Consider the following 25,695-nt stretch of genomic DNA (forward strand, 5'->3'; position numbering starts at 1 on the left):
TGGTGTATGTTGATGATATTGTGATTGCTGGTTCTACACCTACTGTGGTGGATCGCCTTGTGCAGTCCTTGTCTGTGAGTTTTCCCATCAAAGACTTGGGCCGGTTGGAGTACTTCCTTGGTTTGGAAGCGTCATTTCATTCAGGGGCATGACATTGATGCAGAAGAAGTATGCACTTGATCTCCTTCATCGCGTCAACATGGAGAACTGCAAGTCCACTTCCACTCCACTTGATATATCCGAGAGTCTTTCACATCACAGTGGTGCATTGCTGAGTACTGACGACTCTTTCAGGTATCGCAATGTAGTTGGAGCTCTTTAGTATCCGACGCTCACTCGTCCAGATATCTCCTTTGCCGTGAACAAAGTGTGCCAGTTCCTGTCTCAGTTAAGCGTATTCTGAGGTATGTCAAAGGTACGCTAGACACGGGACTACGGATTTGTAAGTTCAGATTTACTGGAGTCAGTATATTCACCGATGCAGACTGGGCAGGCTGTGTTGATGACAAGCATTCTACTGGTGGCTTTGCTATATTTGTTGGACCCAATCTTATATCTTGGAGTTCCAAGAAGCAGCCTACAGTCTCGAGGTCTAGCACCGAGGCAGAGTATAAGGCATTGGCCAATGGCGCGGCTGAAGCCATTTGGATAGACACAGTTCTCACAGAACTTGGAGTCACACGGCAGCGCACACCCATATCGTGGTGTGATAACTTAGGAGCAACTTACCTGGCGGCGAATCCAGTGTTTCATGCTCTGACCAAACACATTGAGATTGATTTTCATTTTGTGAGGGAACGAGTAACTGTTGGTAAACTAGAAGTCAGGTTTATCCAAAGTTTTAAATAGCGCGCTAAGCATCTTAGAGGCGGACATCTTCCAAATGCTATAGCCTGCTATAGCGGAGCTATAGCGCGCTATTTAAAATGTGTGTTCATTTGTTTGGATCAAAGTCTCTTAGCGCAAGATCCTTTGTAAACGCTATAGCGTGCTCTAGCGGAGCTATAGCGGGCTATTTAAAACAGTGGGTTTATCTCAACTGATGATCAGCTAGCGGATGTATTTACTAAACACGCTACTCGACAGATGCTAGACCGTTTTAGAACCAATTTGAATCTTGTATGTAGTTCAGATTGAGGAGGCGTGTAAAATAGGGTCTAGCATATTGTACATGTACACATATTTGTATACGTATGTAATTGTATTATGATTATCTATATAAAAAGACGTGAGACTGGATGTTAGCCACCCACGCAAAACCCTAAATCTATCTCTTCAACTGGCTCAACTGCTCAAGGATGTGTTTGTGCGTGGAGGAATGCCTCTCAAGGCTCAAGCATCACAGTTTATATAAAAGAGAGCATGGGAAGGAAGTCAACGGGGTTAGCTCTACTCTCTTGATGTTGACTTTTGGTGAAAATTCAACTTCAAGACACGCCAAGAAACTGCTTTTGCGCAGAGCGAAAATGATTGAAAATAAACGATAGACTTCAGGTACAACGTTCGTACCGAGTGTGGAGGTTTCAGAAAGATTAAATTAAACTCCAGGTACTACTTGTTAAGCAACCAGTTCACAAGAATAGCTAAGAACAGAGAATGGCTGCAAAATTGTCATAGCACCAAGTGTAAGTACAGTATGCTAAGCTCCACCAAGCACTAATTCCGCATAACTAATACACGGGATCCAGTGAACCAAATGTTGCCCGTCCACGCATGCTGGACGTGTGGGCGATCATAAGCTGAAGGCTTAAAATAAGTTAACCCTCAAACGAATGCACAGGGCGGTGGCTTTACATGTTACACCCTCAAATTGTGCACAACGGCAAGACCGTCAAATCATCCTCTAGCAATGCCTGCAGATTTGCATTTGCAGCATTGCCCAAGGCACAAATAGGAATGGCGTGAGTATTCTGAGGGAGATTAAATCATGTTCTCAAGCTTTCACATAAACATGTTTCGTCCACGAATGAAGGGAGTCGAACACCGAAGCCCACAATCTAGCTCGTTATGCTTTTAACTTTGGAAGAAGGTCGTCATATTTGGCCTCTTATTCCTCATTATGTAATTATGATACCCACAAATATTATGATGAATCAATAAGGCAAGTGGATTGTTCTTTAAAAAAAAATCTTGAGGTGCCTAAACTCTTCACGAGGGTTGCTCTCACCACAGTGTAGCTTGTTGATCATTTGGGTCGCAGCAAGGGCCTCCTAGTCGGCTCTTTGGTGTGTGTCATGGATTTTTGTGCTCTATTTTTCTTGTGTCCTCTAGAGTTGGATTTGGAGCTGTTGTGGTGTCGCTTGTGCAGTGACAATGACATTGTAGAGGACATGTGGTTGATCGGATCAACGCAATTTTTGCTATTCCTTCCAAGCTCGTCATTAAAATCAAAACTACATGTCGCTGGCACATGGTCGGGTACGTGGACTGGCGTGCGTGGGCTTGCTGCGTCTGCAGTGAAGAGTTTCGCCGGTGCTCATCGATCGTGATTTCGAAGCAATTGGACCATTTCACAGTGGGTGATGACAATGAAGTTTGTGGCATCTCCTTTGAGGTTTCTTCTTTCGATGTGTCAAGTTTGTGGTGTCGTGCTGATGCCGGTTTGTGGTGCCTTGGGTCTAGCTTTTTCCTTTTGTCAAAGTGGAATCGTAGAACAGAATGTGAGACGATGAGATAGAATGCAATAGGCAAGATCGTGTGCTATTTTAATTTTTCCTTTTGTCATGTTTTTTGTAATTAACTGAGAAATATTCTTCTTAATTATATAGGGGAAAATTCCTTATTTTGGAAGAAACACTTAGTTATCACATTTCAAATACTTTGAAATTCAGTGACAGAAGTGAATATATACAACTCAAGTCAACCACCGATGGAATTTAGGCCATAAGAACTCTCTAAACTGTGCTGATTTAGTAGGTATAGTGAAGCCTAGCCTTTGTGCATCTTGCATTAGGACATTAGGGCCTTAAAGTTGCAGCCATTAATTGGATTAGGTAATAGCTGGAGCACAAATTGTTTTACTTGCAGACTTTTGATGTTTCAGTTTCAACTATATGTACGCTTATGTTCAAAAATTGCTTTTGGAGCTCGGCCTCCATGAAGGCCGGTTTTTGAAAAATTCTAAATTCTAAAAAATCATATTTTTTACATTTAAAAAAATTCTGAAAAAATATACAAACATACATGGAGGCATAACACACATGCCGTAAATTTTCAGGGCGAAATACGTTGAAATGAGGCCTGTTTAAAAAAGACAATCTGTGGCTTTTCAACACATGATACGATTCATCCTAAAAGTCCATGAATTTGTTCTTTTTGCACAGATCGCATCTCAAGGTATTTCATCCTGAAATTTTAAACACATACACATCACATCCTTGTATACTTGTACAATTTTTTCAGATTTTTTAAAACCAAAAGGTATGAATTTTGAATTTTTCAAAAAAAAATGGCCTCCATGGAGGCCGAGCTCCAAAATGTCGTGCTCGCTTATGTTGCCTTTGATTCATCGGTGACAGTTGTACTACCATATATTATTGATGTTCCCCACAAAAAAATATTATGCAATTAATGATTTTTTATGCTGCATTTCATTGTTGGCATTTTGGTGTTCCTCTCCCTGTGTTACTATAGTCTTCTTTCCTATAGTAGGTAGGAATGGGAAAAAAAACAGCATGTATTTATATCATGGCTACCACTGATTTTCAGATTCCAAATATAAATGTTGTTGCATACTTGCATCTGGAAGGATGTGGTAAAGTAGATTTGCTTATCGTGCTCTTTGGGGCAAGGAGATAACCTGGCAATGTAGGCCTCCGTTCCAAATTACTCGTCGTGGTTTTAGTTCAAATTTAAACTAAAACCATGACGAGTAATTTGGAACAAAGGGAGTAGCTTAGTAGAAAATGGTAACCACATGTTCAGTAACTTCCCTGCATCCTCTTTTGCAAGTATTTAGTACTCCCTCCATATACTGGAACATCTTAGTTTTCTAACTGATAAAACATGTAACCAGACCTACCAGTACTTACATGCTTATATTGGTAATACATGTGTGTAATTAGTTATCTATGTATAGAACGTTTAAGACTGTATCGGCCTTCAAGTTCTTTCCTATATAGTTCTATTACAAGAGCAGCCATACAAGCACCCAGAGGCTCTTGCCCACGGCTCACCTTAGTGAAGGAATGACAAATCCAAAGCATCCAATTCTGACGAAGAAGGGCTGGCCATGCTAGCCATGGGCACATCAACATCAACACCAAGAAAAATCGCTGTTTATGTAACATGTCCATGATGAAACTAAGGAGTTGGTCCACTCAACTCCTTGACATTGCACAATCGTCAGATATAAAATCATTACCACACAATTCATTCCCAGCTGTCTAGTTAAACAATTAAAGAATTTTGTAAAGTTCTGCATTGAAACTCAGGTAAATAAACCTGACTGGCACAACATGGTAAATTCCGGCAACCATGCGGCAATTTAATCTTAATAAGTCCGATGTAGAAAAGTTACAGAATATATCACCTATCTACCCAGATGATCTATGCTTTATGTCGCCTCTATAACTTGTCACAGCAATTCAATTCTGCAGAGCGGCGATCTATGATTTCCGTCAATTTGATCTGTTCTTTAAGAAGCCTCTCCAGCTGCTGGGTCCAGCTCCTTTTGGGTACTCTAGCCAGTATACATGTATTTACAACACGTATGTTGTATGGCAATAACAGTTATATATCTGGGGTAAATCCACTTGTCCCAAATATATAAGTTCATGTGTGTTTGTCATGGCCCTTCAACGATTTGACGATGCTCATCAAGAACTGCTTTTCACCACGATATCTGCTCAAGAAACAAGCCGTGTCAGGATGATCAACCAAGTTTATAAATAATCATCTATAACTACAGTACCAAATATATAGCATATGAAAATATATTTCATGATGAATCTAATGGTATGGATCTGGTATTCTAAATGTTGATAAATTTCATGTAAATTTGGTCAAAGCTTACCAAGTTTGTTTGAAAAAAAAATCACTATGCACTACATTTTGGAACCAATGGAGTATCTGAACAGAGCAAGTATCATTCTGTGGTGATGTAGGGCTTACATCTCAAGCAATGAGAAGCCCAGGCACATGATGCCTATCACCATGTGAATGGGAAGGGTCTGCTTGAACCTATTTCTATTCAGAAACATCCTCTCGGAGAAAGCTGTGGTCAGACCAGAAATGAGCAGAACGCCCCAGCCCGCTGGCAAGCAGCGGTAGAAGGAGAATGAGCCCTGTAAATATGTCATCAGTTTTTTTTTACAAATGCAATCCTTATACAAGGAAAAAATCCCAAGGTGGAACATTCAAGAAACTTTACCTTAAAATACTCGTTGATGAATACTGCAGAATATGAGATTCGCAGTAGCATATCTTTACAGACAGTCAAGGCGCAAAGAAAGTGCTCCCAGGAAAAGATTGATTTGAAGAAAACAAGGATAGCAGAGTCATTACCAAAGGATACTGACAGAATTTGCAGCGATCAACCCAACAGCTCCGGCGGATTTAATAAAAGCAACATTTAGAACAGTATAAATTGCTGAGAAAAGGAGCAACATATTGTTTGACTGCTTAAGCTGGTTTTCATTGGCAACAGAATGAAGGAAAGCTTCAGAAGTGCCTGAAAATATCGAAGGACATAAGTCATTTGTGCAGAACTTAATTAATATGCACCACCAGTAACATATTTCTTGTTTGAAAAATATTAATCCAGAAAAGGTCAAAATCTTGTCGAGAGAATGCATGGTATAGTTAGTTTTCATTCAATAAAGATTTTCTTCAGCTACATTGTTGTGCAGGATGAGACATCGAAGAACAACTGATAGCTTTCAAATGAGAGATAAAGTCATAACTTGGCTGAACGTAACTGCTAATTCAATGGCTGGAAAGAAATTATAACTGTTCCTCGTATCAAGTTGGATATATTACTGTGCTACATGCATCATAACTGAAGACAAATCTAAAAACAGAAAGGGCGAAACTGGGGCTGTTATGCCCGATGTTCCAAATTCTGGGTTTGCAAAAACTAGTTTAAAATCAAATACATAATTTAGGTTTGACAGGTACAGTGCAGAGTTACTATTCATCAATGAAATATTCTTAACATTATTAAAAAAATCTACTTTGCAATATTATAGAATGAATATATGCAGAGCTGCTGCATATAAGTACTAAATACAAACCATTCATTGCTAAGAAGATTATGTAAACACAATAGTAACGGAGGACAGCTGTAGCTTCGCCATCACTATATCTTCTTCCATATAGTAGATTCAGAAGGGTGTATGAATAACTTGGACCAAAAGAAATGACCACGAGACCTGCATTGTTAGAGGAAGATTATATTCAAGGGCTGTTAACGCATCTAATATCCACAGAAAACTAGGAGGTTGAAGTTGACAGCAACTAAAACATGTAGATAAATAGATTAATATACACATTCAATCATTCAGTATTGGACAGCTTACCTATCAGCGTAATAAGTTTAAGAGCTCCGAGCAAAGAACCTTCCAGATTGGATACATTATCAGGAGTTTGCCCTGTGGATAAGGATCCATCATTAGCTCTTTCAGAGAAATATAAATCCAAAGATAATGCGCACAACATATTGTTTTAGTAATTTTGCTAAGAGTTCAATAATATTGGCCAACTATAATTGTAAGGACAAGTTATTAAACAGCAGCAGCAAACTGAAAATATGCCAAAACTTTTAATTTCAGATGGCTTGAGATATAGGAATGGTCATATCTAAACTCTAACAACTGGACAGCAGCAGCATTATAAGCGAGAATTGTGTTAAACATTACAATCTAAGATAGCAAGGAATATGCAGAAGGTAATCTAGTTTTGTTGCATTGGCAGCAATGCTCATCTTAGCAATAATAATAATTCATAGTACTTGTAAGAGGCTTACTTCCTGTGAGACAGGTCATGAGTAATTTAAATACTGAACAATGAGAATAGCAAACATGCCAAAAGTGGGCAGAAATATCAAACGACCAGTAGCCAATACACAAAGCAGTCGCTTCACAAGAACATAATCAATTCAGCTGACCAAATGGATTTGAAAGGAAAATTATATCTCATGAGTGTTTTTGTTTAACTGATACCAGCACAACATAGGTTAACCTCCTTTGACTAATCAAGTACAGAGATGCTCAATAAGCAAATCTTACAGACAGATTCTCCAGATCAGTAGACCGCAATGATGCAAATGCATGAAATTCAATCTTTCAGGCCAAACAGATGATAAGCAATTGTACTTAGCTATCATATCAAAATGAAACTTTATATTCATGCAAAAGAGAAACCTGATGCTAACTGGGTGAATGTAGCATAAGAACTCTCCTCAAATGGCAGGAAAACTATTCTAACAACCAGACTTCCTGCAAACAATTAGAAGATCATTAGAGATTTTTTAGAAGATGGTTAGTCAGTATTTTGGGTAGCTTCGTCGTATTTTTAGTTACTTAATTTGTTATTTTTTGTTGGAGATATTCTAGCAAGGTGAGAAAGGGAGGTGGGAGGCATTGATGAACCACGCCTCGCCAACTCCCGTTTATCTAAAGAAAAGCACTTGAAATAGAAGGTGCTCGACATACTTGCCTAATTTATCCACAAGACCATATGCAGCCTGGTTAAATGGAGTATCAAACCAAACAAGAACAAATTTTTCGCCTTCTTGGAGGATCAGCTTCCTGATAGTCTGGCCTGTAAACAATATGCACATGTGCAATAACTGTTTATCATAGACCATCAGGGTTGACAACCTGACAATGTGCATGTTTTGGCATCAACAAGGAAATATAATTAACTTGTGATAACTCATGCCCAATTAGACAATTAACAGGACAAATAAAGAAGAAACCTGAATGGAAGGAGATCAAAAGTTCTGATATTAGCAAATAAAAGAAAATATGTCCAATATCCAATGAAAATGCAGGCTGCATAAACGACCTGAGACAAAGCAAATACGACCAGCTTCTCCTGCAAAAAAATCACTATTATAGTACTGTATTGATCAACAAATGTAATACAAATTAAAATGCCATAACAAAGCATGAATGGGTATGTGAACAGAAGAGAATATTATCAATTGGATACGTCACTTGGCAAAATTATACTGTTTGTCCTGGAAAGCTCTATTATGTTTTAAGATATAAAGTTAAAATGGATGAGTACAACACAGGACAAAAGAATGCCGAAGGGAAGTGTTCCCCATATTTTATCTTATTATAATTAGGGCAGTTGTATTTGTTAACCAACCACAAAAATACATTAGTTGAAATCTTCTAATATATAGAAATATTATCCTTGGTACACATACCAAAATAATACAATATACAGTATGGACTGGCTATTGGAACGTCCTGGATTATTAGTTTGTCACAAAGTTGGACCATCTAGATGGTTGCACTAATTATATTTTATTTTTTGATGATAATGAGATGGTTTCACTGCAAAAAAAATAGATAATGAGATTGAGGTAGTTGCACTAAATGGTCACTTTTTTCAGAATGATTTGTGATCCTTTCAAGTATAATTACAAGGCAATTGTGTGCAACGTAGATTCCCAAATATCAGGTGTAAATGATGAGAACATTGTGGGTGTATGCATTTTATGCGATCGGTAATAAACTGGAGTAGAAGGCTAATGTGGCATTACCACTTTAATATGTCCTTTTATGAAGATATAAGTTGTTAGGCAACGTAGCAGAGTAGCTGTAGGTTCGGTATACACTCTTATTATGTAGTATTTCTTTGTTTGGGAAAGAATATACAAAGGTTCTGCCAGTAGCTCCAACATACACGCAAATCCTGCCATTTTGGACCAGATAAATACATCAGATCTCAATGTGAGGGAAGTGGACAAAACATTGAAATGAGAAGGCACTCTAGTGTAGGAGTAATAGCAGGATATCTATACGGGATGTATTGAAGTATAAATGCATAGCCCACCTTTTCCCATCAGCTTGAGCTTTTGGGAGAACTGGTTAGTGCATGCAATTCTACAAGATGCTCCATTTAGCTGCATGACAGCATGAAATGCTTGTCCATTTTATAGATAAAGAGCTCGGTGTTCAGCATTTACATTTAATCTAAGACAGAAAAAAAAAACACTCTCAACCCTGAACTCAAAAACCATTTGAGTTGCAACCTTGAACAATTGAAACAATCCACTTTTCACCCACAGGTGGCTTCACAAGTGACTTTAAATGACATGTATGCAACTATGCATGTGTCCACCATGTCACTGCCATTAACAAACAAACATGACAAGAAGAAACCCTGCCATTCAGATCATTTTTTATGTTGGAAACAGACAAAAAAGTCAAATTTGGTGGCACAGCAGAGACGTGGCACACACATCACCCTAAACTACTTGGGAGATCACAGCAGGTGAAACTGGATGGTCTTCAGTACTTCAAAGTTGCAGTTCAAATGGTATTAGAGTTCACAGTTGAAAAGTGAACTTTTGCAATATATCAGGGTTCAAAACTGGACTTTTTTGTATAAGACATAATATTGCAGTGGCTCTAACAATTTAATGAGGCTTGTTATTTTCCCCTACTCAATCAAACTGAATCAACTAACTGACAAATTGACTCTTGGAGAGGTGTCCTTAATGAAATATCAATTATCTTGCTCGGGACAAATATACAAATAACTTATTAGTAAATTATGGTTCATGGAAGACTTACCGATGATTAATGTAGCTTTTGCATAAGGGTCAGAAAACTTCAGTTTCTTTATTCTCAACACAAATAGACTGCCGATAAAAGTCACAAACAAGCCAAACGGGATGATCATCCAAGCTACCTTCAGTATCTCTTCGTCACTTAACACATCACCTCTGTAATATAAGTATTAAATCATCAGTTGAGAAATACTCCAACGAGCAAGTACAAGGAAAAATATTACAAGATCAGAGAAAGTTTTCCTAAAACTTCACATGGTTCAGAACTGGCATAGATTTTAATGCGAATATAACAACAGAGTTTAACAGACACAAAAAATGAGAATGCAGTGACGACTGAGGAACGGTACACATCATCACAAAAGATTTTTTTTTCTTTTGCATGTACCCCACTTCAAGTTGGTGAAGATGAACTATGAGAACTTGAGAAGTATCCAAGCATTATTGCTTCAGAGTTCAGACAGTGAAGCTGTCACACAATTCGTCAATGCCCATCCCCTAGATGTGGCTGTGCTCACGTAGCAGCTCACTTGGGCTTATGTCCCCACTTCTCCTAAAGGGTTAATCCAAAGTTATCCATTTACATCCAAAAGCATTAAATGCTAGCTCTACTCACCTTCAACTTACAATGTATGGCTATCATACCACTATTAAACACATGAACTACTTCGGAGGTGGCCCATGTGGCCTGTATGTGTAGTGGTGGTGCCATAGTACAACATTTTGTTTTTAAACAAAATAGTGCTAACACATTATACACAAGGGTTCAAAACTAATAACTCTGGATTAACCCTCTTGGACGAAGTGAGGATGGCCCAGGCGAGTGCTAAGCATGTATAAGACTGTCCCCAAATAGGTGTTGGGTGCTCCAAAAGCATCAGATGAAATATTTACCTAATAATTTTAAACTTGCATACTTTAGTTTGTTGGGCAATTGTGGCATCAAAATTCAACATAACCTTTTCTCTTCTTCTTGCCCTATAAACTTCATGAGAAATATACCACATCTACTAGAGGGCACATTTTCTCTCGCTATCTTTACTATTTATATTCTAATACCCCTCTGCATCGTCCTGCCAGATGATATAATCATTTTTCTCTCGGTATTTTTTTTTCTAGCCAAAAAACCATGCACAAGTGCCACTAGAGGTCAAGTTTTTCATGTAACAAATGGACATCATGCTTCTTGCCATGTAGTACTCCGTAGATCTATGTTGTAGTGCATTAAGAAAAAAACTGTGGGAGGAGCTTTTGCACTTCGCAATTTGCAGTGTCTATCTTTCAGTGGCTCATTTGACAAAGAAAAACTCCAAATAAACATGTGCTGTGTATTCTATATAACTGCAGTGTTGTTGATTAATCACAGTACATGGATGAAGCTCAAAAGTTTGTAAATTTTGCAATACCTCCCAGAATTATTACGCAAGCAAGCACGCCGAAACCCCTCCCGGCTTAAAAATAAGACACAATTGATGAAAAGTGGAAGCTGCAATGCATATGCCTGCCAGATAATGATAAACATATTAGAAAACATTAACAACAAGAAACATCTGTAAGCATAGATGCAGGCTACTGAGGAAACCTTTTCCTTTTAGCAAAAAACGGAGGGTTTGCGATTCTCAGAGAAGACCGGTTAAGACCAGTCAGTTTTCCATGTTTTATTTATGAACTTCGCATTTTTCCTATTCGGCGTATGGATCATAAATCATGCCACTATACTCTTATCCGTATAACACACAGATTTAAAAGAGGGTTCGGTTGGGCTGTGGGGGAGAGGACTAACTGAACCAATACTGTGCACCAAAAAGAAATACCCAGTCCGGTTGTGGTTTACCAAACGATAGCCGCTGGTTTTCCAAACCCTGAACAGAGGGATAATTATTCAGTGTGTTCGTGTTTACTGAATCAGTCATGCTTAATTACTAATGGAGAAGATGCACAAGTCCCCAAAGCAGTTTGCCTTAAAACCTTAATCACCAAGTAAAGATATCTATCCAAAAAAAACTAACACAAACTAAGTCCGTTTAGCACAATCATCATTTGATAACTATACTGAGCCTGTTACACAAACAACGAAGGATCAACCGGGATCTGTCTTAAATAATAACATGGGAATTCAATGTTCACCAAAATGAAAAGATCCCCCAACTCCTAGCAAGTAAAGAAACCGAAAAATAGCAAGGGAGCCATTACAATGCACGTACATGAATGACTCAAATAACTGAAAGCAACCACTACGATTATGGCAGTATGCGGTCGAACAGATGCATCATTTTTCTTCTGTAGCTCAAAGAACAAAGTTTGGGGTGCCGTCAGTTATCACGAATTCACAGAGAAACAAACACACGCTGCAACTAGAATTAGAACTTGACTTCACACAGATCCCATCCCACACATCCACACTTTAGGACAACATCCAACTTTTGCACTCCCAGAAGAGTTCCAGTCCCACCCAACCATGTCATGGCCAGGATTCAAAACTGCAGGCATGAACTGAGGACACGGTCATACTTAACCACAATAAAGACTAGAATTCACATGGAATGCGCACTAATGCTTACTAAGCTTGACACTGCATTTCAACTCCAAAGCACCAAATGTCATCATGGAACTAGCTAGCTCCACATCGAGGAATGAAATCAAACAAATCCATTGCTCGCTGCACTGAACTGAGAAGGAAGAAAGGAGGGCGCAGGGGAGTTCCGCACCGCGCAGTCGTCGGCGTTGAGCTGGCGCACGAACCAGCCGTTGTACAGGAAGGGGATGATCCTCGAAAGGAACTGCGCCGCTACACACACACACGGGCACTGAGCTTTAGATCCCCAAAACCAAGCACCCAGAGCCAGAAGTAACCCTCGAAGGAAAGGGAGGCGAGAGAGGCGCACCGAAGTTGTACTTGAACACAGCCATCACAGCTCCTGCGTTGGAGTCAGGCTGAGGGGACACGGCTCCGGCAGTCCCCACGGCGCCGGCGAGCAGCGTCATGGCCATCATCGCCAGTGGAAGATCTAGGATTTTGAAACAGGGTGGTCCACCCTGAAAAAAATAACCAATAGCACAATAGAAATTGATCAATATGATCTTACAACTATGTTTTTAAGGCGACGCCTTGCTTTAAGGCGCTGGGGGGGGCGCTTCGACGCCTAGGCGCCTAAAGCGGACGCCTAGGCGCCTAAAGCGCAAAGCGCTGGGGGGGCGCCTCGACGCCTAGGCGTCGCCTAGGCGTCGCCTTACGGACGCCTTTAAAACATAGTCTTACAAACATATGAAAAATTCCCAAATGTCTTAATTTTGCATAAACTAAGCCTACATATATGCCTTGAAAAGTTCAAAGAAGACTGCACATGTGTTCATTCTTCCACATTTGATGCATATAATATGTAATCGTGTGGTCCTAATTGACATTCTGTTCTTCAATATGACACTGACATTTATTGATTCAACAGTGTATCAATTGTTCGACCCAAACTGAGACAATTCAGTAGTAAGCAGTAACATTCCTGGACAGGATTCAGCAGTGATACACTGCAATTTACAGAGGAGCTGAGCAAGCAAATGTCATGGCCGGCAGTCCCGACGAAGGGAATGTGCATCGCGATTCAGAGGCTGCCTGACATACGGGGTTGTTGTTGAGGCGTGAGTGCCCTGCGCGAGCTGTGAGTTGGCTGTGTGGTGCGTGTGCGTGTGCGTGTGAGGCGTTTTATAAGGCCACGGCTGTAACAGGTGAGGATAGCTGATGAAATTGTGTAGTACTCTGAATTCCTCAGGCAGGCTATTACACCTGAATTCGTAAGAGAGGAACCGGCAGCTGGTAGCACGACGAGCAATGAGTGATGAGTAAACAGAAATTGGGGAACAGGCAGAAATCTCACCAAAAGTACCTCAAATCGGGCTGGGCGGCTGGCTGCTGGCCTGCTGCAGCTGCACAACGCCGCCTACCGCCGAGTGCGGACTGGGCGGCTGCGGGCTGGGCGCGATGGCGCCGGGCAGGGGCGGGGCGTGTCGGGTAGAGTCGCCGGCGAGATCTGCGGGAGCGCAGAGCAGTCGCGAGGGGAAACGGGGGCGGGAGGCGGCGGCGGCGAGGGGTGCTGCCTTGTACGCCTTGCTCATGGACTTGTACTGGTTTTGGGTTGGGTGAGCTGCCAGCCTTTCAACCGTTAGATCTGGATCGTGCGGCTCTGAATGAGTGGCCTAGTCTTTTTTTTACGGCAGAATGAGTGGCCTGGTCACTTTCGCTATAAGTACTTGTTTGAGTTGCTTCGTCTTTACCTCAAAAGGCTCTGTTTTCCTTTTCAAAAAAAAAGAAAAAGCTCTGTTTTCTTTTTCGGGTAATACGTATCACATCATTTATAAACCAAAGGAAAATGTACAAGCCATGTAGACATCGATGTGACAAACTAGAAAGACAATAAAATTCTAACAATAGCCCAGAAGACTTCCAGCCAAGAAATGTTTTACAATTAAGACCGAAGAATCCGTTAAGCGTCACCTAACGAAAAGATGACAGAACACTTCTTTACTCAAGCTCAACGCGTCTCCTTCGTTGATATACAGCCTTTTGAACCTTCAAAGCAGCTCGTCAAAAACAAAGTCATTGCCATTGAAAGAATCTGATTGGGGCAGAACCATCAAAATTCATATCTGACACCCCCACGCGATGATATTGGAGGAGGAAATCTGACCCACCAGCCTGCAACCACGAATCCATCGCCTTCCAGCTGCCACTAACGTAGATAACCCTCAGCACCCACTCCTGAACAACTTTTCGTGCTCCGCTTCAACGCTAGAGCGAACACCGCCGCAACGGCGGAGCCGAGCAAACAAGTTCACAATAAGAATGCCATCGGTGCCACGTCATCCTTGCTTGAAAAGACTAGTTTCCAAATCCATCAACGACCATAGAGTAGAACACCTTTGTCGAGGAATGATCTGGAGCTACTTTATTCAGCACTGTGTCGCCGAAGCCAAGACGTCGAGCGACCCAAAACCTAAGCTACTAGGGCCCTAAAACCTAAAACTACACGATCCGCGCCCGGGGGATCCAGTGACCCCCCTCACCACCAACGACCAAGAGGTTGGTGGAGGGGAGCCGCTGAAGGACGGCGTCGGATAGTTGGTCTCTCTTGACAAGATCACCTTTCCTTTCTTTCTCGGGAAGGAAGAAAACTCGCAATATTATGGATATCAACTTACCTGGCCGGTACTCTTAATACATGGGAACAAATGTGTGTAGCCTTTTGAACTCATATTTGTTTCGACAAAAATCACGTGGAAAGAAACATTTCATTTGTGATTTAAGACGAAACCCAGGTGAGAGTTTGACGAGAGCTTATAAAAGATACTGATGCACCGAGTTGTATAAGAAAAATAGTTCTCACCGTCCTTTACGGGAATGAATGAGTTTACGAAATGATCAATAAGAGTAAAAGGATTAATAGCTTTTAGCTTTTTTGTAAAGGGATCCGGGTCATTTATAAAAGTTCAACAAAATTATAAAGCGCCTCAAGCATGATTAAAAATTACACCAGGGTCCGTAGACCATTGAACTAGAACTACTGCCACCAAAACGAGCTGTCAACGCTCTCCTGTTGCCGCTCTCCTACCGGAGTCGTCTTCACCTTGTCGATGACAGCCAGGAAGTCTTCATGTATGTGCCCTTAAGGACTAGCGCCTTGGAGCCCTAATCGTTGCCGTTGAACCCTTCAATAGATTTGAAGCACCCAACATCAAATCTCGCAATGGCACACGCACAACCTAAAGTTCCTAAACTTCTAACCTTACAAACGCAAGAAGACAACAACATTTTAGACTTTTTGCAAACAAGTTCGTTTAAGACTTCTTTTTATTTTTTATGCGGATGACCATGTAGGTTTTTTTGCGGTGAAAAAGGGAGCTTTATTTAGTTACTGGTAGGATTACAATCGGTAGCCACAAGTCTATTCAGAGCATCTAGGTTAGTTAAAACAAGAAAAAAAGACTAGCAAAAGTAGCAACTCATACGACACCACACGAGAACCAGCTTGAGCCAATAAAACAACCGAAAAACATTGGCGAGGGGAAATGGATGAACGTTCGTTTAGACTAGTTGGTCGGTGTCGATGGACTCATGCACAAAGAAGCGCATGACCTTTTTGTGTCCTTTTCTTTTCTTTTGACAAAACAACCAAAATAGCAGATGGTGAAATCTGGCGTGAAACGGACGTGGAACAGACTGTGGTGTCGTGTGCACCGGAGTAGCCCGGCAAGGACGAAAGAGCGTCTAACCACCTCTCCTCGAATTGGCGGGAGGGCTACATCTACATGCGAATCAGCATCGGCCAACAGACCAGCCGTCGCCGAGATCTGGTTTGCCGGTTCCGTCTGCCGGCCGTCCCCGGCAAGGAGAGCCGTGTTTCCTGCTTGTTGTCGGCGTACGACGACAGCTCCCAGGAGTTGGCCAGGCATGCTTCGGGAGGGGACGGCGCGCTGCAGCTGCCCGTGCGTGGACACTGTCGCCACGGCGCAACACTGCGTCGGCTGCAACAGAGCGTGCAAGCACGGCCGGAGCCGGACCTGCTGCCGCGGGCGCTGCATGGACCTGCTCTCCGGCAAGACGAACTGCGGCACCTGCCCTAACCAGTGCAAAGCTTCTGCCACCGCACGGAGAGACGAACTGCGGCACCTGCCCTAACCAGTGCAAAGCTTCTGCCACCGCACGTGCGTCGACAGATTATAGTTAATGAATGCCCATCTAGTACGGCAGGAAATTGTGCTAATTGATATTCACGAACATTTTCTCAAATTCATGAATATTTTTAATTTACAAGCATTTTCTATATTTGTGACCATTTTAAAAGCTGTTTTACAATTTTCTAAATTCATTAACATTCCTTCATACTCATGAACATTTTCTCAAATTCAAGGGAATTTTTAAATCCGTGAACATTTCAGATCAGGAGTGAGGAGTTGGTGCTTGTTTCGAGGCAAGCGATGTACTGGGCTCGGCCCACAGCGCGATTTAGTGGCAATTCGCAATTCACGGGCGCTTTTGAACTGCCCATATATGGAGTGGACGCCCCTGTTTTCCTTTTCGTATTTTTGTTTCTTTTAAAAAATTGAGATCTAAACATATTCACAAATTTTAAACTTTCAAAAAATGTTCTTGAGTTTAAAAAAATCAAAATTTCAAATGAGTGTTTACGAATTAGAAAAATATTCCTAAATTTCAAAATTAGTTCATGTTTTCAAAATCACAATTTTAAAAATTCTGATTTTCAGAAAATATTCATGAATTTATTTTTTTCAAAATTTAAAATTGTTTATAAATTCAAAAAATGTTCACAATTTTAAAAATAGTACCCAATTCAAAAAATGATTATCGGTACAAAACATGTCCGTTGAATCACATTATTTTCGTAAAAGTCAGAAAAGTATTTGCAAATTTCGGAAAATGTCCATCGGTTCAAAAAATGTTCGCCAATACCAAAAAAGTGTCCATGGATTCAAGAAATATTTCAAAAATTAAAAAAATATTCATGAATTCAAAAACAATCTCATGAATTTTAAAAATTATTCCAAATTTTAGAACGGAAAACAAAATGAAAAGGAAAACAAAAGTAAGAAGAAGAAAGAAAAAACAATAAAATAAAAAACACAAATAAAAAACCCGGTTCAAGGAAGGTTCTAGAACCTTTTGAAAACCGGTGAGAGAGAGGCACAGGGATTTGCGAATATGGGTTAGCGATCGGGGTTAGTGCATGTTTGCTCACTATTCCCCGACCGTTTCGATAACAATATCACGACATCGCCCACAACACTTTGCAATTGGGCAGACCGGTTTCATCGGTTGTCACTGCATCCGTTTATTTTTGGTTTTACTAGTAGTTTCATTGGGTACTAGTAGAGGATAACGTGCACTTTTTTGTGTGTCTTTATGGTGCGTTTACACGTCGTGTCTTTGTTGTCGACCGGTGGTGGGTGCGCGCATTCCTCTGTGCGTGTGTGTGTTTACCTGACATGTGATGTTGCCGTGCGTCACTAGGTTTAAAGGACCACAGTCCATACGGCCGCAACGCTAATATGCATGCATATAGGGCAGCGCTGGGCGCCGGCGCACCCGCCCAAATTTGGACCGGTCGGTCGCTATCCGCACGATCCGCGCTTGCGTAACCACACGATCTGCTGTTCCTTCTTCTCGCACATCTCTCGGGAGAAAAAAAAAAGGAGCGCTCTCGACAGCACGCCGCACCCTTCGCATCTTGCACCCCTGCACCCCGTCATAGCTCGCCATCTTCGTCGGTTGCAGCTCGCCGGTGTCGTATCTGGCCGCCAGAAAAAGGGTCGGTTCAGCTCTCCCGTAGTTCTCGTCCCATAGATGATTGTAGCAAAAAAAATTGCCGGTTGTAGCTATCCATGTTGCCGGTTCCAACAAAACCCAACGATGCAGCTCCCCTATTGTGGTTCCAGCAAAATCCAATGATCCATCTCCCCGTCATGTTGGTCGCATCGCAGGTTCCAGCAAAAGAAATTGCCGGTTGCAACAAAATCGGAACATGGTTCCAGCAAAAATCGTGATATGGTGGTACCAAATTTTCAGGTTGGTTCCAGCAAAAATAAAAAACGATGGAAGCAAAAATGCAAAAACTTGGGCAATGTTCCAACAACTGAAACACTGGAGGTAGCAAAAAAATGAAGTGGTTCCAGCAAAATAAAACACCATTGGAAACAAAATTCCAAAAACTGGAGTTTGTTCCAGCAAAAGAAAAAAATGTCTGGTTGTAGCAAAAAATAGATCTGGTTCCAGCAAACTAGAACGCCAGTGGTAGCAAAAATTGGTTTAGTTCCAGCAAAATCAAGAGCGCCGGTGGTAGCAAAATTTTGTGCTAGTTCCAGCAATCCTAAATAGCGGTGGTAGCAAAAAAACAGTAAAATTGGGACGAAACTAAAAAAACATTGGTAGTAGCAATTTGGGGTGCTGGTCCCAGCATCTCGCTGCCGTAGTTGTAGCACTTAGCTGCGGTCGTTCTCGCCATCATGCTGGTTGCAGACCGCCTCGTTGGTGCAGCTGGGCGTCGGTGGCGGCGGCGGCGGTCGTCGCCATTCCCAACGCTTCCCTCTGCTGCTTGCAGGCCCACCAGATGTGGCTTGCAGCTCCCCTTGCACAGCACCTCAATGCCTCATCTCATGAGGGAGCAGCAGCGGCCAGCCAGCAAACACCGGCCGACGGTGAAAGTGGGCTTGCGCGGAGCAAGTGTGTGGAGAGGACGAGAGGGAGATGAATGGGGAACGGATAAGAGCGAGAGGGAGCGAGGTGCGGGCGGTGGACTGATATTTCTGTGGCCTCAAAAAAAAATCGAGGGCCTTGTTGTATGCGTAGGATTTGCCTCAATCGCATGGCTCGCGCGCGTTTGGCCCAAAGCTCGGCCGGTGCGGCGTACCTAAACGTTTCCCATGCATATATCCTCCTCGGGCAGCGATTACCAAGCCACGAGTCAGCGATTCTAGGGAGTTTATTAGGAGTATCTCTAGCAGACCCCTTAAAAACACCAAACCTATAAAATTTCAGCGGGTTTACAACTTGAACCAATTTTGTGTCCAAAACGGACCACGTAAAAGTTTGCGGAACCATAAAAGTTTTACAGGCCATCGAAAACGCGAGCCTCTGACCCCTAGTTCTACAGGTCCGAGGATAGTATACAGGCCATGAATCAGGTCCTTCCGCCCCCCTCTCCCCGTGCGCCGCCGTTCGTACCACCCTCTCCAGCCGATGATTTCTTCCTGCTCCAACAAAATTCTACACTGCAAAAGGATTGAGCGCGTGCCTGTGGCCATGGCCGACCCCGCTCGTGCTAGATGCGAGGAAGAGGAACGAGATGCGGCGGCTTCATCACACCTGCGGCTCCGTATTTGGCAGCTACAGGCGACGGGAGCTAGCTAGCTTCTGGATCGATTGGCCAGGGCGACGGGAGCTAGCTCCTGAGATCGATTCGACGCCGACGCTAGCTAGCTTATGGATCGATTCGAGTAGCGACGACGACGGCGATGTGGGGGCGCTTCGTGCGAGCTGTCCTCGACGCTATTTGGTCACTTCGTGCGTTGTCCACCGGATTCGTACAATCGAGCTAGCTGACGGTGAACATAGGCGAGAGAAAGAAGAAGACGCGAGGAAGAATATACGTGAACATTCGGTTTTACAGTCTAAGTTTAAAGGGTCTGCTCGACCATAAGCTCAAACCAATCCTTAAAATGTGGTTTTCGTGTTTCGCAGTTTAAGGGGTCTGCTAGAGATGCTCTAACTTGATAGATTTCTGCACTGATATTTTCAATGAAAAATCAGCTCCACAATGTATATAAACTTTGCCTGCTTACATAAATAAATGTGGCATATAATAGAAATAAGTGATCAGAATTGTGTATTCGGGACGTCTAAAACGATATTATAGTTCCAAGTAAAAGTAAAACAGAGAGTGTACACCCTAGTAGTAGTAGAAGAAAAATAAGCAGAGCAATAAATCACATCTCGATGTCGTCGAGATCAGGCATGGGAAAATGAAGAACCGCTGCTATCCCCGTGAGCTGCTCGAGCTGATCGCCGGAGACATGCATGGACGAAAAGACGCACACCTTGCCACCGATCTTCTTCACCGATTCGGCCGAATCGACGCACTTGCGCCTAGCAACAACGTCAGGGTTGCGGAACCAAGTGTCCGTGAGCAGGAGTGTCTGGATGGCGAGACGTTCATGCGCAACCTCGACGTGCTTGGGCCCGTAGCAAGCCCTCGCCGAGTCCTTGGCGATCATGGCATAGAACTCCTGCAGCGCCGGCACCTCCAGCGCGGCCCTCGTGTCCTTGATCAGCGATATGACGCTCGGGGCGGCGAGGACGTCCTTGAGGCTGTGCGGGTAGCCCGAGGGCGCGGGCGCGAGCAAGATGCGGGCCTTGTGCTCGGTGATCGCGCGCAGCTCCCCTCGCCGCGCGGCCTCGAGGAGCATGTGGTCGCGGAACTGGTCCTTGGTGAAGCCGGGGCTGGCGATCACCACGCACTGGACGAGGTCGAAGTCGACGTGGTGCACGAAGGCGGCCAGGACGCGCTGGAAGAAGTCCTTGAGGGCGGTGTCGTAGGCGGCGACGGCGCCGGAGCTGGAGCCGTGCTTCCTGGGGATGGGCACCTCCACGCGCGCTCTGGTGGCCGTGACGCTCCTCCCGACGAGGAAGAGGTGGGCGAGGCCTTCCTGCATGAGGAGCACGGCGAGGTCGGCGTTGGCGGCGGTCTCGTCGCAGGATTTGCGGATGGTGTCGAGCGCCGGCCAGTCCCAGGCCTCCTTGCGGAGGACGAAGGGCCTCCGCAGCTCGATCTCCAAGGTATGGTACTGGCCGATCTGGACGTGCTCGTTCTTGGTGAGGTTCTTGCCGCGGACGCGCAGGACGGAGCCGTCCTTGTCGTAGTCCGTGGACTCCACCGCGACCTCCAGCGTCAGCTTGATGCGCTCCGCGTCGCGGCCTCCGGACCTCCTGATCTTCCGGACCGTGACGGCCTCGACGGCGTCGCCGGCGGCGATGAGGTTGTAGGCGTCCCACAGGTCGTCATCCACCTCCGGCAATAGCTTCACGGAGCCGGGCCCGTCGCGGGCGAGGCTTTTTCCGACGAGCTTCATCGTCCAGATGGATCAAAGAGCGCAGCGGTCTCGTTGTTGTCGAGAGAGACGGGAGACCTGTGTTGACGGCGGCGATGGCGGTGAGCGATGGATGCGAAAGCGGCGACCGAAGCATACAATCTGTGCTTGCAGTTGTTTTCGTGAGTTGCGAGCGGAGCGAACGTGTTGGATGGATCAATGGAAGGGCGTGTTGGGTGATAGCTATTTATAACTTTGGTTTCGATGGAGGCCCGATCGACTCCGAGTTCAGATCGAGCAGGGCTCCCTAAACCTAAGCGACACATGTGCACGTAATTAGCGACAACCAAGCTGGACACGGATGGCTGGCAAGGGGTAGTTTTTTTTTTTAGGGTGGAAAACCAACTTTATTCATGGAATTCCACATTGAGTGGGATACATCTTGGGTCATGAGGGGCACCAAGCCAAACATGCCTGCCCGGACCTCTATTTAATCAAAATTTTGCTAAGCTATGTGCTTCATAATTAACAGCACGACTTTTTCAAAAGTAAAAGTACAATGGAAAGATGAAACTCTCAGATTTATCTCACTGATGATTGCTCCATATGGACCTCGGCCTTCTCTCATGATATCCGACACCACCTGCTGGCAGTCCGAAGCAACCACAAAATGATGAATGTCCAAGTCCTCGGCGAGGGCTAGTGCCTCCCGGCATGCTATTGCTTCTAGACTTGCTGGATCGGTAACACCTTCAATCACAAGAGCAGAGCTGCCAAGATAATTACCACCTTCATCCCTGCAGACAGCAGCGGTTGCACCCCCTGTCCTTCCCTGGACTCCTGCATCCACATGGATTTTGCAGTATCCTGTTGGTGGTTTTTTCGGCTTCAAATTTCTATGTATGGGCGTCGGCACGACCCTGCCTCTTTGCTCTTGGCTGCCCTTTATCCCTTCCAGTTCAGAGATGAAGCTCATGATAAAACCATGTGTGGCATGGGGACTTTGGAAGATCGCCTCATGGATGGCTTTCCTCCTAGCGTACCAAATCGACCAGAGTGTCACGGCCACAAGGACAAAATCTTTGTGGGACATTGAATCCATCAGAGTGAATAGCCATTGCTTCGCCTTGGGTTCGGTTGTTGATATGATTTTATGTGTAACCTCCTCATTCATTAGAGCCCAAACGCTTCTCGAAGAAGTGCACTCAACGAGGGAGTGACGCCATGAGTCCTGCGCCCCACATAGACCACAACAGGGTGAATCAGACATGTGCCGATGTGCCCACACATCATTTGTCGGCAATGAGTGTTAGATAGGCGCCATAAGAACATGCGAACTTTCCCTGGGACCTGAGTTTTCCACAAATGTATCCATGCTCCTACCTCTGCCCTAGAGCTAGACGGCCCTGGCCCCTCCTCAAGCCATGCTTCCCTTCTGTTTCTAGTTGCAACAAGCATATTATACGCTGATTTTACTGAGAAGCAACCGTGCTTTTCGTGGTGCCAAGCCCAGAAGTCAGGAATGTTACGAGTGCACAACGGTATCCCCAATATCACTTGGACATCCATTGGCAAGAAAGTAGCTTGCACCAGGTGTTTATCCCACGTTGCTGACACGGGAGAGATGAGTTCAGAAACTAGCATAGGTGGGTTCAGTGTTCGGCAAGCATAGGGCCTTTTCATCTCGTCCCTTGGCAACCCGTTGTGCTTCCATTACCAATCCTCCTGATCAGCCCCTGCTTGAGCGTATCTCTGCCCTCTACTATTGCTCTCCATACCTGGCTCGGGTGACTCCCTAAATCGGCACGCAGAAGATCTGTAGTTGGGTAGTAAACACTTTTCAGAATTCGCGCACTCAGGGTTTCAGGAGTCTGCAAGAGGCGCCATGCTTGACGAGCCAGCATTGCCAGATTAAACAGTTCGAAATCTTTGAACCCTAAACCCCCCATGCTCTTAGGTTGGGTCATAGTTTTCCAGGAAACCCAATGAGGTTTGTGTTTCCCCTCTTTGCTTCCCCACCAGAACTTTCTAATGAGCATGTTTAGGTGTTCACAAAGCCCTCTGGGAAGTTTAAAACAGGACATCGAAAAAACCGGTACCGCCTGGGCCACAGCCTTTACAAGAACTTCCTTCCCTGCCATGGAAAGCGTTTGCTCTATCCACCCTTGTACCTTACTCCACAGACGGTCCTTAAGATACTTGAATGCACCATTTTTTGAATTACCAATATCTGAAGGCATCCCTAAGTACTTCTCGTTGAGAGTTTCATTAGGAACATTGAGTGTATCCTTTATCTCCTGTCTCACCGTATCCGGCACCCCTTTGCTGAAATACAATGAAGATTTTGAGTAGTTGATGCGCTGCCCAGTTGCTTGACAATATGTTTCCAGAACTTGGTTCACCTCGTTTGCCCCCACACCGTTTGCCTTGAAAAACAGCAGGCTGTCATCAACAAATAGAAGATGGCTCACTGGTGGCGCCGTAGTAGCTACCTGTAGGCCATGCAAGTTTGATGACCCACTCTTTGATTTTAACAGGCACGAAATGCCCTCTACTGCTAGCAAGAACAAGTATGGAGATATCGGGTCCCCTTGTCTGATCCCTCTTGAAGAGATAAACTGTTGTAGTTTCTTCCCATTGAACAAAACAGAAAATTTGACTGTTGTAACCAAGCTCATCACAATATTCACCCATCTCTCTGTGAAGCCCAACTTGAGCATGATTGCTTTTAAATAAGTCCACTCGACCCTATCATAGGCTTTCATCATGTCAAGCTTGAGTGCGCAGGATTGATGCTTCTTTGCTTTGTTTCTCTTCATGAAATGCAATCACTCGTAAGCCGTAATGATGTTATCTGTAATCAACCTGCCAGGAACAAAGGCTGACTGTTCTTCCGAGATTATGTCAGGGAGCACTTGTTTCAATCTGTTAGAGATCACCTTCGACGCTATCTTGTATAATACATTACACAAACTGATAGGACGAAATTGAGACAGAAGAGTTGGGTTTTTTACCTTTGGTATAAGTACCAACAAAGTTTCATTTATGCTCTCAGCCGACTCCGTTCCTTCTACTATCCTCAATACTGCCGATGTCACGTAGCAATGAGCCTGTTCATAGCAATTTTTTTTCCTTTGTGTCCATAGCAATTTGCATCTCTTTTTTTAGGGTCATATCAATTTGCCTCTACTACAAGTCCGTGTATAAATCAACTGAGAATCCAACATAACATTAGCTTGTACTTCCTTCTTTATCACTTTTGTTTTATTTTTGGGAAGCACTTCAGATATTTTTATTTTTATTTTGTTTTCACTTTTTCACCTATATATATTTATTTGTTCAAAAAGTATTAAAATTTTTAAATATTAACTTTACAAAATGTTAATCGTGTCATTAAAAAAGACCACTGCATAATTACAAAAACTTCATCGCGTAGTTAAAAAGAAGTTCAACATATATTTTAGGATATATCGGCATGTATTACAATTGTTTTGGCAATATATTAAAAAAATGTTCATCGTGTATTTTTATAAAACTTCTGTACCAATTCCAAAACGATGATAATCATTTAAAAAATGTTTATCATATATTTAGAAAAAGTTCATCTTATATTTTTAGAAATATTCATCGGGTATTTACAAAAAGTTCTCATGTGACTTACAAGATGTTCATGTAGAAAAACGAAAATAAAAAGTAAAACATGCAATACAAATCTGATAAAGTGTTCATATATTTTTAAAGAAATGTCCCATTTTTAAAAGCATTCAATGTTTGGAACACAAATTCACATGGAAGTTTGAATACAAATCTTTGGGCTCAGGCTGCCAGATTTTCTTGTTTCAGACTAGGATCTCGTACTTTTGAGGACACAATAGCTGGAGGCTTAATCGAATTGTGTGAAGGTATATCTGGTTGTCGTAAATGTATACGAGAATTATTTTTTTCTCTATGTGTGTGGCTCTACTTGTAAATGCCAACAGATAACACATGTCCTTTTTTTGTTGCATGGAAAAAAGGGGCACAGATTAAGGTTTTTTTTTTAGGGGTGGGAACAGATCAACCATACAAGCTCCGCCACTGGACAGGGAAATGTATGGTTTACAGGGCCGGTCTTCCTTATAACCTGGGCCAATTCTCTTTTTCTATATGATGAATTGCAGGAACGCCCAGCCCTCCTTGAGATGTGATTCTGAGAAAAATTCTTTGCAATCTCTTATCCACCAAGCTTATTTTTCATGCAAAGTAAATACCAATTAGTTAAGGAAACTTTCTATTCCAGACTGTATCAGATCAAGTCAAGAGAGAAGTTTTCTTGTTGGCTCTTCAATCAGCTCTCTCTTTATAGAAGTTTCCTC

General features: G+C 43.1%; 2 protein-coding genes across 3 annotated transcripts; both read right to left on the reverse strand.

Annotated features, from left to right (window-relative positions):
• Positions 1 to 4,347: 4,347 nt before the first annotated feature.
• Positions 4,348 to 13,822, reverse strand: LOC119318261 (protein RFT1 homolog). 2 transcript variants are annotated; one of them, XM_037592789.1, is made up of 15 exons: positions 13,630 to 13,822; positions 12,634 to 12,784; positions 12,457 to 12,536; positions 11,155 to 11,249; positions 9,753 to 9,904; positions 8,717 to 8,868; positions 7,919 to 8,037; positions 7,657 to 7,820; positions 7,362 to 7,436; positions 6,519 to 6,590; positions 6,234 to 6,371; positions 5,516 to 5,671; positions 5,372 to 5,424; positions 5,113 to 5,285; positions 4,348 to 4,843 (listed from the first exon to the last, which is right to left on the reverse strand). In XM_037592789.1, exons 2-15 carry the CDS (start codon positions 12,740 to 12,742, stop codon positions 4,774 to 4,776), a joined length of 1,608 nt encoding a protein of 535 aa, XP_037448686.1. In that variant the 5' UTR covers positions 12,743 to 12,784; positions 13,630 to 13,822; the 3' UTR covers positions 4,348 to 4,773. The 2 variants fall into 2 exon arrangements, with proteins under 2 accessions (XP_037448686.1, XP_037448685.1); XM_037592788.1 differs by having other exon boundaries at positions 13,621 to 13,822.
• A 6,230-nt stretch (positions 13,823 to 20,052) lies between these two features.
• Positions 20,053 to 21,541, reverse strand: LOC119314428 (protein PELOTA 1-like). Its single transcript, XM_037589141.1, has one exon. It carries the CDS (start codon positions 21,380 to 21,382, stop codon positions 20,240 to 20,242), a length of 1,143 nt encoding a protein of 380 aa, XP_037445038.1. The 5' UTR covers positions 21,383 to 21,541; the 3' UTR covers positions 20,053 to 20,239.
• Between the last annotated feature and the right edge of the window lie 4,154 nt (positions 21,542 to 25,695).

The sequence above is a fragment of the Triticum dicoccoides genome, chromosome 6A, assembly GCF_002162155.2.
Source record: "Triticum dicoccoides isolate Atlit2015 ecotype Zavitan chromosome 6A, WEW_v2.0, whole genome shotgun sequence".
Classification (NCBI taxonomy): domain Eukaryota; kingdom Viridiplantae; phylum Streptophyta; class Magnoliopsida; order Poales; family Poaceae; genus Triticum; species Triticum dicoccoides.